Source organism: Myotis lucifugus, unplaced genomic scaffold, assembly GCF_000147115.1.
Source record: "Myotis lucifugus unplaced genomic scaffold, Myoluc2.0 scaffold_5, whole genome shotgun sequence".
Classification (NCBI taxonomy): domain Eukaryota; kingdom Metazoa; phylum Chordata; class Mammalia; order Chiroptera; family Vespertilionidae; genus Myotis; species Myotis lucifugus.
The window spans coordinates 9,236,881-9,254,113 of record NW_005871053.1 but is presented as its reverse complement, the minus strand read 5'-3'; the positions used below and the strand labels follow the sequence as shown (position 1 = coordinate 9,254,113).

At 40.2% G+C, this 17,233-nt stretch overlaps 1 protein-coding gene across 1 annotated transcript in view; it reads left to right on the top strand.

Moving 5' to 3' along the window:
- The window catches only part of MAP3K20 (mitogen-activated protein kinase kinase kinase 20), a 143,125-nt gene that overhangs the window by 117,714 nt on the left and 8,178 nt on the right, over positions 1-17,233 (top strand). The window contains 2 exon segments of the mRNA XM_006083113.3: positions 14,106-14,222; positions 16,533-16,607. Of these exon segments, the coding sequence (XP_006083175.1) occupies positions 14,106-14,222; positions 16,533-16,607 (192 nt within the window).

Below are 17,233 nucleotides of genomic sequence, written 5' to 3'. Positions count from 1 at the left end.
TTCAGAAATTCTCTCCAAACCTGAGTTTGTATATCTGGGAAATTTGCTAGTCCATTTCACCTCTTCTTTCACAAATAAAATGAAAGATGTGTTCTAATGACAACCACTAGGGATGATGTATGACAGTGTTTGTATCATAGCAATAGTAGCTACCTTTTCCCATTGCATCTGAGAAGGACCACCAGCTAAATACCACTTACAATTGGAATGTCAGCTAAGTAACTGACCTACTAAGAGGAAACCATGAAAATATGACCTTATACACAAATATACAAATATATGAAGAGGAAAAGCCTTTCATTGAAAGACCTGTTAACCTTTTGGTCTAAGAATTCATACTAACATTTTTTTCTTTTTATTTATTTATTTGTTTGTTTGTTTATTTATTTATTGTCTAAAGTTTTATATATGTCTCCTTTTTTTCCTCCACTCCACACTCCTCCCCCGCCCCCCCCCCCCCGCAAGTCCCCACCGCCCCAGTGTCTGTGTCCATTGGTTATGCTAATATGCATGCATACAAGTCCTTTGGTTGCTCTCTAACCCCCCCTCCCCTGCCATTTGTCTCTCGATCTATTCTTATTCATCAAATTATGTTGATCATTATATCCCACATATGAATGAGATCATGTGGTATTTATCTTTCTCTGACTGGCTTATTTTGCTTAGCATAATGCTCTCCAGTTCCATCCATGCAAAAGTTCCTTCTTTTTTATAGCAGCATAGTATTCCATTGTGTAGATGTACCACAGTTTTTTAATCCACTCATCTGCTTAGGTTGTTTCCAAATCTTAGCTATTGTAAATTGTGCTGCAATGAACATAGGGGTGCATATATCCTTTCTGATTAGTGTTTCTGGTTTCTTGGGATATAGTCCTAGAAATGGGATTACTGGGTGAAATGGGAGTTCCATTTTTAACTTTTTGAGAAAACTCCATACTGTCTTCCACAGTGACTGCACCAGTCTGCATTCCCACCAGCAGTGCAGAAGGGTTCCTTTTTTTCCAGATGCTCGCCAGCACTTGTCATTTGTTGATTTGTTGATGATAGCCATTCTGACAGGTGTGAGATGGTACCTCATTGTTGTTTTGATTTGCATCTCTAGGATGATTAGTGACTTTGAGCATCATTTCAGCCTTCTGTATGTCCTCTTTTGAAAAGTGTCTATTTAGGTCTGTTGCCCATTTTTTGATTGGATCGTTTATCTCCCTTTTATTAAGTTGTATGAGTTCTCTGTAAATTTTGTAGATTAAAACCTTATCTGAAATATCATTGGCAAATATGTTCTCCCATGCAGTGGGCTTTCTTGTTGTTTTATTGATGGTTTCTTTTGCTGTGCCGAAGCTTTTTATTTTGATGTAGTCCCATTTGTTTATTTTCTCCTTACTCTCCATTGCCCTAGGAGCTGTGTCGGTAAAGATATTGCTACAACATATGTCTGCTATTTTGCTGCCCATGGAGTCTTGTAGGATTTTCATGGTTTCCTGTCTTACATTTAAGTCCTTTAGCCATTTTGAGTTTGTTTTTGTGTGTGGTGTAAGTTGGTAATCTAGTTTCATTTTTTTTTGCATGTATCTGAACAAATTTCCCAACACTATTTATTGAAGAGATTGTCTTGACTCCATTGTATGCTCTTGCCTCCTTTGTCAAATATTAATTGAACATAATGGTTTGGGTCGATTTCTTGGTTCTCTGTTCTGTTCCATTGATCTATATGTCTGTTCTTGTGCCAGTACCAGGCAGTTTTGAGAGATGTGGCTTGGTAATATAGCTTGATATCTGGTATTGTGATCCCTCCAACTTTGTTCTTCTTTCTCAGGATTGCTGTGGCTATTTGGGGTCTTTTTTTATTCCAGATGAATTTTTGGAGAGTTTGTTCTAGATCTTTTAAGTATACCTTTGGTATTTTAATGGGGATTGCATTGAATCTATAGATTGCTTTGGGTAGTATGGACATTTTAATGATGTTGATTCTACCAATCCATGAACATGGTATGTTCTTCCATTTGTTTATGTCTTCCATACTAACATTTTTTAAGCCTTATTTACAGCCAGATGAATTATGACACCAAAGTGAGGTTGGTTTGTCCAATTGAGCAAAGCCAGTCACATGTGAGAGCTTGTGTCTGCTACTGTGGTCAAGAGCCACTGTGCTTGCCCGGATCTTAGTCCTTGCTGATATACCCCTCTGGAGAACGACCCTAGCACCAGACCCTAGCACCATCTACACTTCAAGATTCTTCCACAAATGAAATAGCCATTTCCTTTCCTTTCCTTTTTTGAGACAACCTGGCAGAGAAAATGATTGGGCCAAAGGCTTCACTCACTGAAATTTTAAATTAAATTAATAATTAGTGAGAATGCATTTTACCTATTTACCTGACCTATTTCTAAAGAGTACAATTAATTATTAATTGAATAGCATTGTATGTTGAGGCAGCCTTAAAGTTATGACCATGGAATTAGCAGAAATTGGGTCTTTCTCAGCTGAAGTTTCCTGTGCTAGGGGCTTGAAATGCCTATGATAATTATTATTATTTTATACCTCTGGCAGACACTGTGGCAACTACTTTGCAAACATTTTTCTCATGTAATTTTTACAACCCACCATCACAGGGAGCATTATCCCTGTATCATCCCTGGGAGGGAACTGGGGGAGGGGGAGGTCAAGTTTTTCATCTAGAGTCCCCACCTGGTAAGGGGCAGATTCAGTGCAAGGGTGGAACCATATTGTTATACTTCCTCTTTTTGGAAGTATCATCATCCCCCAAGTATATTTGTAATAAAAAAGCAAAAATTGTTGGTCAGTTAATACTAAATTGCCACTTTGTTTTATGTAGAAAGTGCCTTGTGTTTTGTAATCTAAGGCCTTTTAAAAAATACATATGTGTTTTTACTGATTTCAGAGAGGGAGAGAGGGATAGAAATATCAATGTTGAGGGAAAATCATTGATTGGCGCATCCTGCACACCCCTACTGGGGATCAAGCCTGCAACCCCGGCATGTGCCCTGACCAGGAATTGAACCGTACCTAGTTCATGAGTGGACGCTCAACCACGGGGCCACACCGGCCAGGTATAATCTAAGGCCTTTGACTTGGCACAAAGAAAAGGGGCTCCCAGAATCCCAGGCAGCTTCATGCACTCCTGAGGCTGGCAACCACCCTTTTTCATTGAAATATTCTGCTGCATAGAGTTTATTATTATATCTGTAAGAAACTCACCAGTCAGGAATATTGATTCTCAAATTGCCAAGGAATAAACTATCAAATCATCCAGCAGTTTTCTCACTAAAATCTTTCTGAGACTTCGTGCCATAAAAAATCAAAAGCAGCGTTACGAAGGAACTATCTGGGAGGCCATTCATTCCTTGTTGGCAGTCATACACTTTGTTCCTCCCCATCCTGGTGTCCTCCTCTCCCAGTGAGGCGAGGAAACCTGACTGCGGCTGGGCTCCGGTGGGTCCACGTTGATTACCCGCCATAGAGAAGAGACTGGGGTTGGAAAACAGCAATGTCTCCCCCAACACCCAGCTTCAGAGGCCCTTACACAGAGATAGGCTTCCCCGCCCCAGTCCATCCCACCAGATGACCATCTCTTCTGGTTTCTTTTGAGCCATATTTTGAAGGGGCCTGTTTAAAAGAGAGGGAAGCAGCATTAACTGCGCATCAGAGCGAAGGCTTTTCCCGTCCTCTCCCACATCCTCTGTCCACGCCGCCATTGTCCCCTTCTCCCACTCCCACGCTCCGGTGCTTTCATCTATAGGTTAAAAAGCTGCTTTTTACAAATACTTCCCACTTACTATTGTGCTTTTAGGTCTTTATTAGATTGCTTTATAAAATGTTGCATTTAATAAACTTAATTGAATCTCCAGGCCCTTTCTCATAACACTATGAATATCAAAAACGGTCAAATAGGGCTTTTTATCCCTATTGTGTAATTTTTATAAATGGATAAACATGAATAAAATAACAGGGCACAAAGAAAAGGATTTTGTAAGGAAGTAAAAAGCCAACACCTTTTGTAAATTTCAGAACAGCTAAAACCAGCACTTTCTTTACTCTTATATATCTTGCATTTATTAAAAATTCAGTTAGGGAAATTTATTTCCTATGTTCAGCTATTTTGAGGGGGAAATACATGTACACGCATGTTTGTGTTACTAAGTACATAAGCTTGCAGTGGTAGGGTTCTATAGGAAATCAAATTTTAATTGACAGCGAAGGAACAAATTCAGTTCGGAATTTGACTACACAACATGCTGCTGATTTCTAATTAGAGCGTGGAGATAGACTTCAAATGGGTTGGGCAGTGGCCTATACAACTAAGCGGACCTGAGAGGTGCTCAGTACGTACTTGCCAGTGAGGTGTGGAGATGGCATGTCAGAAAATGTCTAACAACTGGAAAAAGCAGTCCTCGCTTGTAGTGTTTGCAGATTTCCATGGTTTAAATAAATACTCCCACCACAGCCAAGTTCAAGTTACCAATCTGACATCACTGAACTTGGAGTCAGGGAGAGATGTGAGCACTCATACCATGAGAGCTGGCTCCAGCACACCATTGGATCACTCTTGGTCTTCTTAGTCAAGATTCTGAATTCCTTTTAAAATAGCTCATAGCAAGGATCTCATGAAAAGCCTTTGGTCTGAAAAAATTGCAAATACATGTTGCTGGTTTCCAGCTGGAATTATAAGCAGAGTTAGTTCAAAGAGAGCTCGAGCCTCCCAATGACTGCATTGTTGGCTTAGGACACCTTGAATCGCACTGGCTCATACAGATGCACTAACCGTATTGTATGAATCAAAGATTAGGATTTGAGTCTGTACTCAAATACTTATGGAAATAGATAAACAACATTTTAATCTGTGATTGTTTCTTAAGATGTTGGAACAGTTGTAGTTGTTGATGCCATGATGTTGGTAACAGTAGAGGAGATGTCTGCTTTTACATGCAGGTTTCCCAAAGCCTCTGGGGCTCATTGAAAGTTCGGCAGAGAGAAGACTTCAGTAGCTCACAGTGACCTGTGTTTTCTGAACCAACAATTAGGTCTTAAAAATAGTCAGCAATAGGAGGGAGAGGTCGTTTGAAATGAAATTAAAGGCAGCATATTGTAAAAGCAAAGATGTATGACGACCGTGTCAATCGTGGACATTAGGATTTGGACTGAGAATAGCTCAACTGGTAAACAATGCCTGTTAACTAGGCTAGTGGTTCTTTAAAAGTATATTTCTTGCCCTAGCTGGTTTGGCTCAGTGGCCTGCAGACTGAAGGGTCCTGGGTTCTATTCTGGTGCAGGAGGCAGCCGATCAGTGATTCTCTCCTCATCATTGATGTTTCTCTCTCTCCCTCTCCCTCCCTCTCTGAAATCAATAAAAATATATTAGAAAAAAATCATATTTCTTGAAGTCATGGAAGGTGGGAGGAGAATTTAATATGTAAAAGAGCTGTTTTTATATTTTGAGGGTCCTGGGTAAAAGTTCTTTTGCAGCCCATTTCTCAGTATTAAAAAATTTAAGCAGTAATTAGGTAAGCCAGACCACCTTCTATATTCACTGAGAAATTCAGTCTGAGATAGAATAGATTCTTAATTATTCAAAAATCAATAACAAGATTTACTATTCCTTTTCTCCAAGATGAATACCTAGCACCTTTCACTTTCAAATACAGTTTTTAAAAAATAAAAAGGCCCTTTTCGAACATGTCAACTAACATCCACACCATTTCAGGTAGTCGAGTGCCTAATACATCATATGAAAGTATGTCTCACTCGATTTCACTTTATTTTACCATCATCCGCAAAGCCCCTTTTTCATACATAACTCAAATAACAATCCCCCAAAATGCAATATAACAACCTTATCTCCACTGGTGTCTAGTTGGCACCAATCTGCCCTGACCTTAGACACAAGCCATTGTTAAGGGTGTAACGCATTTACATATTTTGCAATAAAACATCAGTTATTTGCATTACTGTGTCAAGTTTTATTTGATTCTTTCACCTAAAAATGACTCATTTTCCTTTCTTGTATTTTAAAAACCAACTACTCTAAGCTTGTTTGAGAATAATCAAAAATTGCCCATTTAGCTAGAAGTCATTTTCTTTTCAAAAGGCAAATGTTATTTAATCTTTCAGCTGTGCATTGTGCCATCATAAATACTTTCTTTTCAGCACAGTTGTGGGGACTGAAATGAGCCCACTAATTGCCTCCCATTTCGACTGACATGTGGTGGTTTAGTGGAAAGAGAACACAGCAGGGAGAAGGAAATAGGAGGCTGAGAAAATGAGAGCTAATTATTTTCACTGCCTCATGTCAGGCTCTGTGTCAGCCTTGTTTTTACAAACTGGAAGGTTTAGCACTAAATAAAACAAACTGGCGTCATGTTTTTATATACTGGCAGTGTCATGGAAGCAGCTGCACATCTCAAAGACAATATAATGCCTGCGTTCGCATGGACACCATCTGACAGACACTGTGAGCCACCGCTAATGAGGACATCACAGTGGTGCCAAGTGAAAGGTGCTGAATTATGTATGATTCTTCATCAGTACAGCAATAGTCCTGTACATCATTATGAGACATTGTTTTGCTGAAGAGATTAAAACATTCTTAGTTCCAGACCCGGCAACCTATACGCGCTGAAAGAGGTTATTAATGGAATTTTTAGGGAGAGTTTCTTGTGCATTTCTTTTTGGTGGAAAAACAAATCTCGTGGGACAAAGCTGTGATGGGTCACGACACTGTACAGCTAAAGAAGAGGAGCAAATTAACCATACTTGCATTATCTCCCTTTTAAAGGCAGCATCATAAAATCGAGTGTAGCGGGGTGATACATAATGATAAATAACCCAGGTGCTAGTGCGGGATGCTCCCCTCTCCTGCCTTTAAAACAGCAGGTTCCAGCAGCTGAGCTAGATAATAGCAACGCATGTAAAGACGCCTTCGGAGGCCTAAATCATCAACATCTTACTACTTTTAATACCAGCATGACCAACATCTCTATCGTATTTTTATTTCATCTTGCGTTTCTCGCCTGCTATGAGATTGTTTCCCTTTCTTCCCCCCTCTTGAATCTTAAAAAGTTTATTCCGACCTCTGTGTTTTATATATTTTAAACTGTTTCCTCGGTACAGGCCTTTGTAAGCTGGAGGGGCATCTTTGCTAGAATTCTGAGCGATCTCTGATGATTTTACTTTTCCTCTGTTCGTGGGGGACAGATGGGGGGCTGATGGGGACTTTAAACAGCAGTGTGTCTACCATCAGACAGGGCATGCCCAGCACTTAAGCTCCAATTCTAGGGCAGCTAAGTGAATTTTCTGCAAATCTACATTTTCTGAGCCTCAGTCTGCTCATCTATAAAATGGTATCTATGAGAGGGTAAATCTGTGAAGATTAAGTAGCATGGCTTAACTTCAAACACCCATGTGGAAACAGCTGGATATATGCAGTGCATTCTGTCAATTCCAGCTCTGTGACGTTCTAGAGCAGGCAAAACTAATCGATGGTGAAAAAATTGGAACAGTGGCGGTGCCTCTGGTTGTACAGGAAGGATCGGCTGGGAAAGGGCATGAGGGTACTTTCTAGGGAAGTAAAAATAATTTGCTTGTTTGTGCGGTTACATTGGTGTATACATCAGTCACCATTTATTAAACAATGCATTTAAGATATTGCACTTTATTCTATGCAAATTATACCTCAATAAAAAAATACATTTAAAAAAATGTTGTCTGCAACCTTCAGGTAAAGGTGATCTGTAGGAGCCTGAAAGCCTGATATGGGGTCTGTTTCCTTCTGAAATGTCCTGAAAAATCTTGGCCTTAGATGTTTAAAGATTAATCTATAGTGTTCATATTTGCAATAAAGTGTTGATAGGAAAAAATTAGAGAGAGATTTTATTCCCTGAGTTGCCCAGAATTTAATATTTAAAGTTTAATTTTTGTACTTCCTTCAATTCCTTTTCCCATTTGGAAAATGTATTGCTATCTTGATGTGTGTGTGTGTGTGTGTGTGTGTGTGTGTGTGTGTGTGTGGGGCGGCGGGGAGAAGCAGGGATATCTATGTTTGGCATCGCTTATACTCCAAAGAATTTTAAACAGCTTGCAAAGAACATAAAAATGATTTCTCAGTAAGACATACTTTAGCATTAACTGAGTGTTGTTTAGAATTTTGTCTTTACAGGGTTAATAGTTTCTCTTTTACTCGGCCAATAATCTTAAATCAGAAAAAAATTTCATAAAGTTGGCAATGCTGAAGCAGTTCAAAGGGAATGAATGCTTGCTTGTCCTCCACCTACCAGGCACTTGCTCTTTAAATTATCCAGGTATTTCAGCAGCTGCCCAGATAAATGGTACATACTGGTATCCTGAGCACCCAACAGAATTGTCACTTTTTCATCCGTTTCAAATGCAAAAATTCCCCTCTCCTCAACAAAATTCCATATATTTCTTATAGATTCGCACTGGGAGGCAGATTATCTCGCTGGTAGAAAGGTGTGGATAAGTCTTTTTTTGCTATTCACACCCTAACAAAGAGCTTCCCAGTGCCCAGCTCTGCGCCTGTCATCAGTGTCTTTTCCCTATTGAACAGTAATCAGCGTCCCCTAGAAATGTGTGTCAAGGTGCAGATATGAGCAGTGGGAATGTCTTCCCATGTGGGAATCCAGTTGGAGATTAAAATCCATGGTAGCCAGGACCTGTCCCATGATCTGTTTGTGTAACTAGACGGGACGGGGTTGTTGCTGGTTTGGGAAGTGGAAGTCATGCCTCGCCACAAAGCCCTTTACGCCAGGACTGCAAGGAAGTGTTTGTGATTCCAGGCATTGGCCAGATCAGTCAAGAAGGAGCATACAGACCGTGGATGGCACCATATGCACTTTTAACAATGATCTTTTTCAACAGTGGAGGAGGAAATTGGCCATGTTGGACTTGTTAGAGACTCAGTGTTCCAATCTCTGCCATGGAGCCCTAAAAAGGAATTCATTGAGATAATTTGCACTATTTATTGACTTTGGAAGATAAAAGTCCTCTGTACTGTAATTCTTACTTTTGTTAACCCATAACACGGATTGTTCAGGATTCAGAAAAGACTGCAGGGAAACCTGCTCTCATATGGTACACCACCTTGGTTCAGTTCTGAGCTCTACAACTTGCTGTCTTGGTCAAATACCTCATCTTTAGTTTCCTCATCTGAGGTAAAGCTCTCTGGCTGTCAATCACTTTTCATAGCCATTGTACCTCCAGATGATGTTCCTATTGGTAGGGCCGTATCAGGATTCATTGACGCAGGAAAGGGAAGAACTGGTGTTATTTCATTTATCTGTGTAAGAAGATACAAGTTTGCTCCTTCTTTGATTTCTTTCATAAAATCAGTCAGTGTTATATTGCCACCTGGCTGCACCTTCTTCTTTTTTTCCAACCTTGGACATTCCCTGGCATTAGAGTTATTTAGTGTTCTCTGGATCCCCAAATTCATGCCCAAGTAAGATGCTCTGGCCCAGCCTGTCTGTTCTGGCCAGATCCCACATCTAGGCACTCTTCGTACCTTCCTGCCAGTGAACACTCATTACTCTGGCCCATTCCCTTAGATTGCTGCTAGATGATGGGCCAGCCAGTCCAATAACAAACTGGAGCTCTGTGGTAACCAATATTGGTAACAATAATAATTACTCCTCTTTGAGCTCCTTTTTTGGCTCTGACACTGTGCTGGGAACTTAATTTACGTTATCTCATTTAAACCTCAGACAGCACAACTAGTTGTTTGTAATTAAAGGACACTAAGGCTCCGACAGGACATATAACTTGGCTACGGTTGGGAGAGAAGAAAGTTGGGGGGGATTCAAACCCATGTAGTTGGACTTTAGACTTGTGGTCTTTTATCTCCCCCTCCTGCTTCTCCCCTAGTAAATGGCTTAATGTATCATTCTTTCCTATATTGTTTCCGTTTTAAAAGGAATCCTCAAAATCTTCAACCTAATGAGTGAATAACAGGGCTATTTCAGACCACCATGGGTGAAATGCTTTTGGAAAGGGAGTTCTTTGAGGCCCCACAGGCTCTCTCAAAATACAGAGTTGCCTGCTTTTGATTTCTGCTTGTCAGCATTGAGAGTCATTCTCACACGTCCAAAGTGACTCTAGAATGTTTCCGATTAAAAAATCAATACCCACCTTTCTGTCACTCACATCAAGCCAAAATCAATAGTTCACCCTGGTTAAACTGAATGGTTTTTAAAACAGAGCCCTCATTCCCATGACCTGGTCCCTATCACTACCAAGGAACTGAAAAGGTAGCAATTGTGCATGTAAAAATCTATATTGGGCTTGTAAGTATGTGGAATTGTTACTTTTAGTGATATTACTGATGATTCAATTCATCTTATTTGTATGAAAACCTTTTCAGTGATCAATTGTGTGAGAACTCATTCCATGGCATTCCATCTGGAGTTGAATTCCTGTGGAATTCAATAACTTGTTTAAATCCTAGGAGTTGTGGAGAATGCTCATTGACACGTATGACTCACTGAATAACAAAAATACCAGGAATACTTTAGGGTAATTTGAAATTGAGCAAAAGTTAAAGAATTTCATTACTTTGTGGATTACTTTTCTTAAGTAGACAACAATTGAATCATAGAGGCCCTGAAAATACCTAAGAGTAATAGCAGGGCATTGACAGATTGAGTTAATAATTCAAGTAAACAATGCATATTCTCTTTCTTTCTTACCCAGCTTTGTAACAAGAAGTACCTGCTTTTTAATGAATGGAGAATGCCACCCTTGTCTTATAACCGCCTTGATTATACTTTTATTGCTTCTGCAGCTATTTTCCTTTATGGTTCAGGTGAAAGGCTTTCTTTCAGATAAAAGGGGAATTTAGAAAGTAGAAGGTCTATAACGCTATTATATAGATCTTTGTTTCTCCAACTTAGACTTTGAGAAACTAAGAAGCAGTTGCCCCAGGGCAGGACCGATGGCCACTTGATGTTTTGGTTGTATTAGCAAAATATTCTCTGGTCCTTCTCCCTCCTGCCTGTGTCAATAGCTGGTCCCATTGTGGAGCTCCTCAAACCACCCAGCGAGTCCATCCTGCCACCCTTCCCAACTGTCCTCCCCCATTGGCATCTCCTCCAACTTCGGAGCCAGGCCTCCTTGTGCTGTTATCATCCCACCTCCACCACTCATTGGCTAGGAAACTCTTGGAAAAGTCCTTAATCTGTCTGAGGCCCATTTTCCTCTCTTACCTATTTTAAGGATGTCAACTAAGTAAGTTGATATCAACTGCATACATACCCAGCAGCATGCCTAGAGCACAGTAAGCATTCCACAGTTGTGAGTCCCTTCCTGTCAGCCCCTTCTCACCGCAGAGTTTCTCTGAGCATGTGCACTTTGGGGAATGAGGTCACAGAGAACTTGGGTTGTGAGATGGGAGAGCCAAGCAGAGGGAATCGGACATTTGCACACAGTTCAAGGTCTTTTGACTGTGCTTTGATTAACGTAATTCCAAAACTTGACAGGTAAGAGAAACAGAACTACATAAACTCAGCTTGTTGAAGGCTTTTTATTCCAGCCGCTGCCTTGAGTCTGTTTCAGAGAAGAGCAATGGAGACTCCAAAGAGTCATTATCCTGCCCAGTTATCTCTGGGCCCAAGTTGTCACGGAAGCAGTGCCTCCAAAACAAAGAAATACTGAGAGATTTGTCAATTCTGAGTGACTAATTTGATTTATGTTAGCCAAGAGCTAGGTTTTCATATTTTTTAATAGACCTTTTCCATCACTAATTGTCTCTCCTTTTTGTGCCTGTGACTGGGGAAAGCGGGTGACTCCCCTCGGGCCTGGGCTCCTCTTGGCTCTGCAATTCTTCTACAAGTTTTCCTAAGACATCAGGCTCCCCCAGCTTCCTTGTGAAGCCAACAGGTTTTCAGCAGCCCTTCTGTTAGTGCTCTTTCATAATCATTTTGTCTGGGCTTGCTAAGGAAGCATTCCAGGGCTAGTGCTACGAGAACATTTTCTAGTTTCAGCACGTAAGGTGCTCAGTACATTATTCTTAATCTCTCAGAATCCTTCAAATATAAGAAAGAAGGTGAATTTATAGTCCAGGAGTCAAATCTGATGCAAAGACATGGGTTTATTTTTCCTTTTAATTGTACACACAGTATTTATCCCACAACACATTATATTGTTCATACAGCAAGGTTGAAAAAATTTTATAGTGAACCCTCATATACCCACCTCCACGATTCAACCATTAACATTTTACTCTACTTGCTTTATCACATATCTGTCCACCTATCAGTCCCTATTTTTGTGCATTTCAAAGTACTTTACAGACATCAGTACACTTTCTCTTAAATATTTCTGTACGCTAGAGTTCAATGAGAACTGTACACATCTCAATATGCATTTATAACCCAAACCCCCATCAGTAGAGCATTACCCCCATCAGTAGAGCATTACCACTCCCAGAAAGTTCCTCACGCCCCTTCCCATTCAATCTCATCTGCAGAAGCAACCACCAGATTGGTTTTGTCTGTTCCAGAAAGTCATATAAATGGAATTCTTAGTATGTTCTTTTTGTATAAGACTTTCACTCACTGTAATGTTTGTGTGATAGATCCATGTCATTACGTGCATCGGTAATAGTTCCTTTGTATTGCCGAGTAATATTCCATTCTATGAATATACAACAGTTTATCCTTCTGTTGATGAACACTTGGCCTGCTTCCAGCTCTTTGGCTCTCATGAGAAAGCTAATCAGAACAATGCTGTGCAAGTCTTTTTTTCATTTCTCTGGGGTAAATACCTAGAAGAAGACTTTGTGGGTCATAGAATAGGTGTATGTTTAGTTTTATAATAAATTGCCAAGACTTGTTTCCAAAATAATTATACCATTTACACTCCCACTGGTAATCCAGTAGCTCCAAATCCTGGCCACCATTAGCTGTTACCAGTTTTAGCCATCTGGCAGTTGTAGAGTGTGTCGAATTGTGGTTTTAATTTAAAGTCCCCTGGTGACTAATGGTGTAGTAAAGCACTGTATCATTACATGGTTCTTTTCCTGAAAATGTAACATGCCATCATTTAAAAAACCAAGAGTTTTCATGTAAGAATCCAGGTATCCAGTTTTTCATGAAACATTAAAGGACTTAGCAACACTGGGCTTGTATTCCCACATGGGGACAATCAACAGAAGCTGAGTGGTGGCTGTTGTTCCTTTAGGACAGTTGCCCTTTTGTTCCCTAGAGTCCCTTACCCTTCCCATATCTCCCCAATGCTTGGTTAGGCCAATTGTCAGACGTCATCACATTTGTGGTATTGTCTTCCTTCCTGTTAAAAAGAAAGTGAGTTCTTCCTTGAACCTATGTCATTATCAATACTGGAAAAGGAAAAGGTAGATGAAGAGGGCCTTATATTTTAAAAAAAAAAAAGTGGAAAGACTACATCCCTTTGTGTCAATGAAAAAAAATATTCCTACGTTAATATGGAAATTAAATGGGTCAATTTTGAAAGATTACAATTTAAGGCTCCTTAATGAAACTGCCTGGCTTTACTCATTTTTATTATCTGCCTGGCCCCTTTAGGATTTGGAGTTTGCAACCCCTATAATAGAACACTTACATTGATAAATTATGTCTCAAGATTGCCCTCACTGGGGGTTATTTAGCTATGTAGAGAGATTTCATTTCATGTCTTTTATTGAAATGGGGGAGGAAAAAAAAAGAAACACTCCAATAATACTTTATTTAAAACTAGAGGCCGGGTGCACGACATTCATGCACTGGGGTGGGGAAGGGTCCCTCAGCCCAGCCTGCACCCTCTCCCAGTCCGGGACCCCTTGGGGAACCCCACCACCACTGCAGAAGCCAGCTGTGAGCCCGGCTTCTGGCTGAGTGGTACTTCCCCTGTGGGAATGCACTGACCACCAGGGGGCAGCTCCTGCATTGAGCATCTGCCCCATGGTGGTCAGTGCGCATCATAGCGACTGGTCATTCCGCCGTTTGGTCGATTTGCATATTAGGGTTTTATTATATAGGATACTTCATGTGTTATAAAATATTGAGACTAAAAAAATTTTTTTTCACTTTCTCAAATTCTGTAATTTTGTTTTTAATTCCAGGACTGTAAGTGGAAAATGTATATGGAGATAGATGGGGATGAAATTGCAATAACCTACATCAAAGATGTGACATTCAACACCAACCTACCTGATGCAGAGATTTTAAAGATGACAAAGGTAGGGTTCTATTTACGGCTTAAAAGCTTTTGTGAATTCACAGATATCAAACAAAGACATTAAAATACCCCAGCAGTGTGCTTTTGTGCTGTTGATGCTCACATCAGCTGAGCCTCAAGCTGGCTGTTGAAAGGCACATTTTATTTAGCAGATTGAGATCATAATAGTTTTTTGTTAAAATTCCACTTATGCTGTGTGAGCTAAAAAGTATTACAGAAGGTATCATTTAATTTTTTTTCTACATTTCTTTATGCTCATTCTGTCATTTACTAAAGGAAAGAAAATGCTAAAGATGAAAATATTTACCTCAAATTTTGGCTCATTTTAAACTTTGGAAAACTTGTAAGGAGGAAGGTTTTCTTGGTTGTGCTCAGTCTCTTGAAGGGCAGTGACGAGGTTAGTCATGAGGCACGTGTCGAAGTCTTCACAGCTTCTTGAAGTTCACGCCTATGAATCCCTGGCGAGGCCAGAGAGCATGTTCCTGCTTTAGGGTCACTGGTAGAAGCCTGCCCATTAAAACACTGAAGAAAGACTTTAAAAAAAGGCTTAGCTTCTCCTAAAAATAAAATAAACAAAATAAAATAAAATAAATAAAATAAAATAAAGACTGTGGAATCTCAGCGGGAAGGCAAGGGTGGGTGGGTGGGAAGAGATTAACCAAAGAACTTGTATGCATATATGCATAACCCATGGACACAGACAATAGGATGGTGAAGGCCTGGGGGTGGGGTTGGGGCATGCTAGAAGGGGTCAATGGGGGAAAAAAAGGGACAACTGTAGTACTTTCAACAATAAAGGTTTTTTAAAAAACTCAATAAAGAAAGAAATTAGGGGGGAAAATTTCAACTCTGTACCAATCACACTGAAAATATATATATGAGGCTTAAATCGTAGAAGGTCAACAACAGCCATGGTATCAATAGGACTGTCACCCTGAACTTCACATGTGCCATTAACTCTTGTACACTCTTCAGTGTGTATTTGGTGTTAGTGGAGGAAGTGGGGTTGGTAGCAAAGAAGAACCAGGGTTCACCCAGGTGGGAAGTGAAAAGAGTCTTCAAAGCCACATCATTAGACTTGCAAATGTGTTCCCTTCCCAGGCATCACATTGCTAAACTCCCAAATCCTTTTAATTTAAAATTGCTAAACTCCCAAGTTCATCAAGTAGATTGATTTGACATTCATTGTTGGATTTCCCTGAGCAATGGAGTTGTTTCAATGGTGTTATTTACCTGTAAAGGTTATGATGTGGCTGCAACTTTCCTTTATTTTGTTGGGACATATTGCTGTGACATCTTGAAGACTGGACAGGTACTTCCTTCCTCCCTACCTGTGCTGGCTCTGGTTGCAGCAATTGTTCTTTGCTTCAGTGTCATTTAGGATCCAAGCCATTGCCTGCTAAGGGAAGGAAGGTGTTCAGGGCAGAAAGACCAGGGCGGAGGCGTTAAATCAAATACAAGTGTTTCTGCTGTAATGCCATATATGCATTCCTGACGAACCGCATCGTCTGCAAAAATCACACGCCAACATTAATAGGGCTTTTAGGGAAAATAGAATTGGGGCAGACCACTCAAAATAAGTAGAATTTTTTAACACCATCAGAAGCGATAACAATTCTAGTCAAAACAACAACAGCAAGAAGAACAAACAAAAAAACCTACTAGCCCAGTTAAATCTCAGCCGAATTTGCTTTGTACCCAGTTCACAGACACCTGGGATGAAGTGGGGTCGGGGGGAGGAGCAGAGAGATTCATTTCTAATAATGACCATTTTCATCAAAATTAAAATAGGATCCAAGGCGTACACTTCTTCACTGATCCTTTGCTTTAACATAGTGGGGAAATGTCTCCACAGTCTCATTTGCACGCACAGCTTTGCCAATAGCCTGACACAGGGGAGAGCAGAGTGGTTGCTGAAGCCACTGAACCAGCCACTGCTTGAGGAAGGTACTTCTCGGTCTTATATTGTTAAGGCTTTCTCTTCATTGTGAGAAAGTTTTCTGCTGATGCTTCAAAATATCAGCATGAATTAATGACCTAATGATAGGATTGAGTGATATACCAAAAAAGAGGAGATTGTGGGAGACCAGAACTGGATGTTTGTAAATATATGAAAGGATGTCTTATAAAAACCAAAACCCCATACACTGGCACGCTATGAGTAATCACGTGAACCGGTGCGACTTCCACGCTAACCTGACATTATGCCCCTATTTGCCAGTTGTGTCTGGTGCAGCCGGCTTCAAGGGAACATGCTGTAGCAGAACAGGCTGTACCATTGCCCTACACCAGCCTAACTTTTGTTTTTCAGCCCCCATTTGTCATGGAAAAGTGGATTGTGGGAATAACAGAAAATCAGACTGTAGAATGTACTGTCACATATGAGGTAAGCTTGGGATGGGGGGGGCGCTGGGGGCGGGGATGGAAGGGTAGAGGGGCTGGTGGCTTTCTCAGTAGGAATTTATTTGGACGAGAAACCATTGAACCAATGTGAATATGGGAAGATCAATGTAATTACTCTAACAAAGTGTTGGGAAGGAAAGAAAATAATACACTTACCTAGATAGAGACTGAGGTAGTCATTCATTCATTCATCAGTTAATGTCTGAGCACCTCCTACGTGCCACATAATGTGTTACGTATTGGGGATGCCAGTGAATAAAACAGAGTGCTTAAAGTTTAGGGGTAAGAGTAGATCAGTGATTCTTCACAAGGATAGACTCAACTTCAACTACCTTCCAGAGGTAAGGGGGATCTATTATCAAAAGCATATTCCATAGATTTTATATACAGAAAATTACAAAAACTTACACTAAAAAAATATACTATTAAAATTAAAATTCATCTATTTAGCAAATGCCTACTGACAAGTATTGTTCTGTGATTGGGATAGACCAAATCTGTACTCTGTTGAGTCTTATATTCCAGTGAGGGAGGGCGGAGATAGAAAAGAAATAGGTAACAAAGTAAGTAAGTGATGTCAGGGAGTGATGAATGCTAACCAGAAAATAG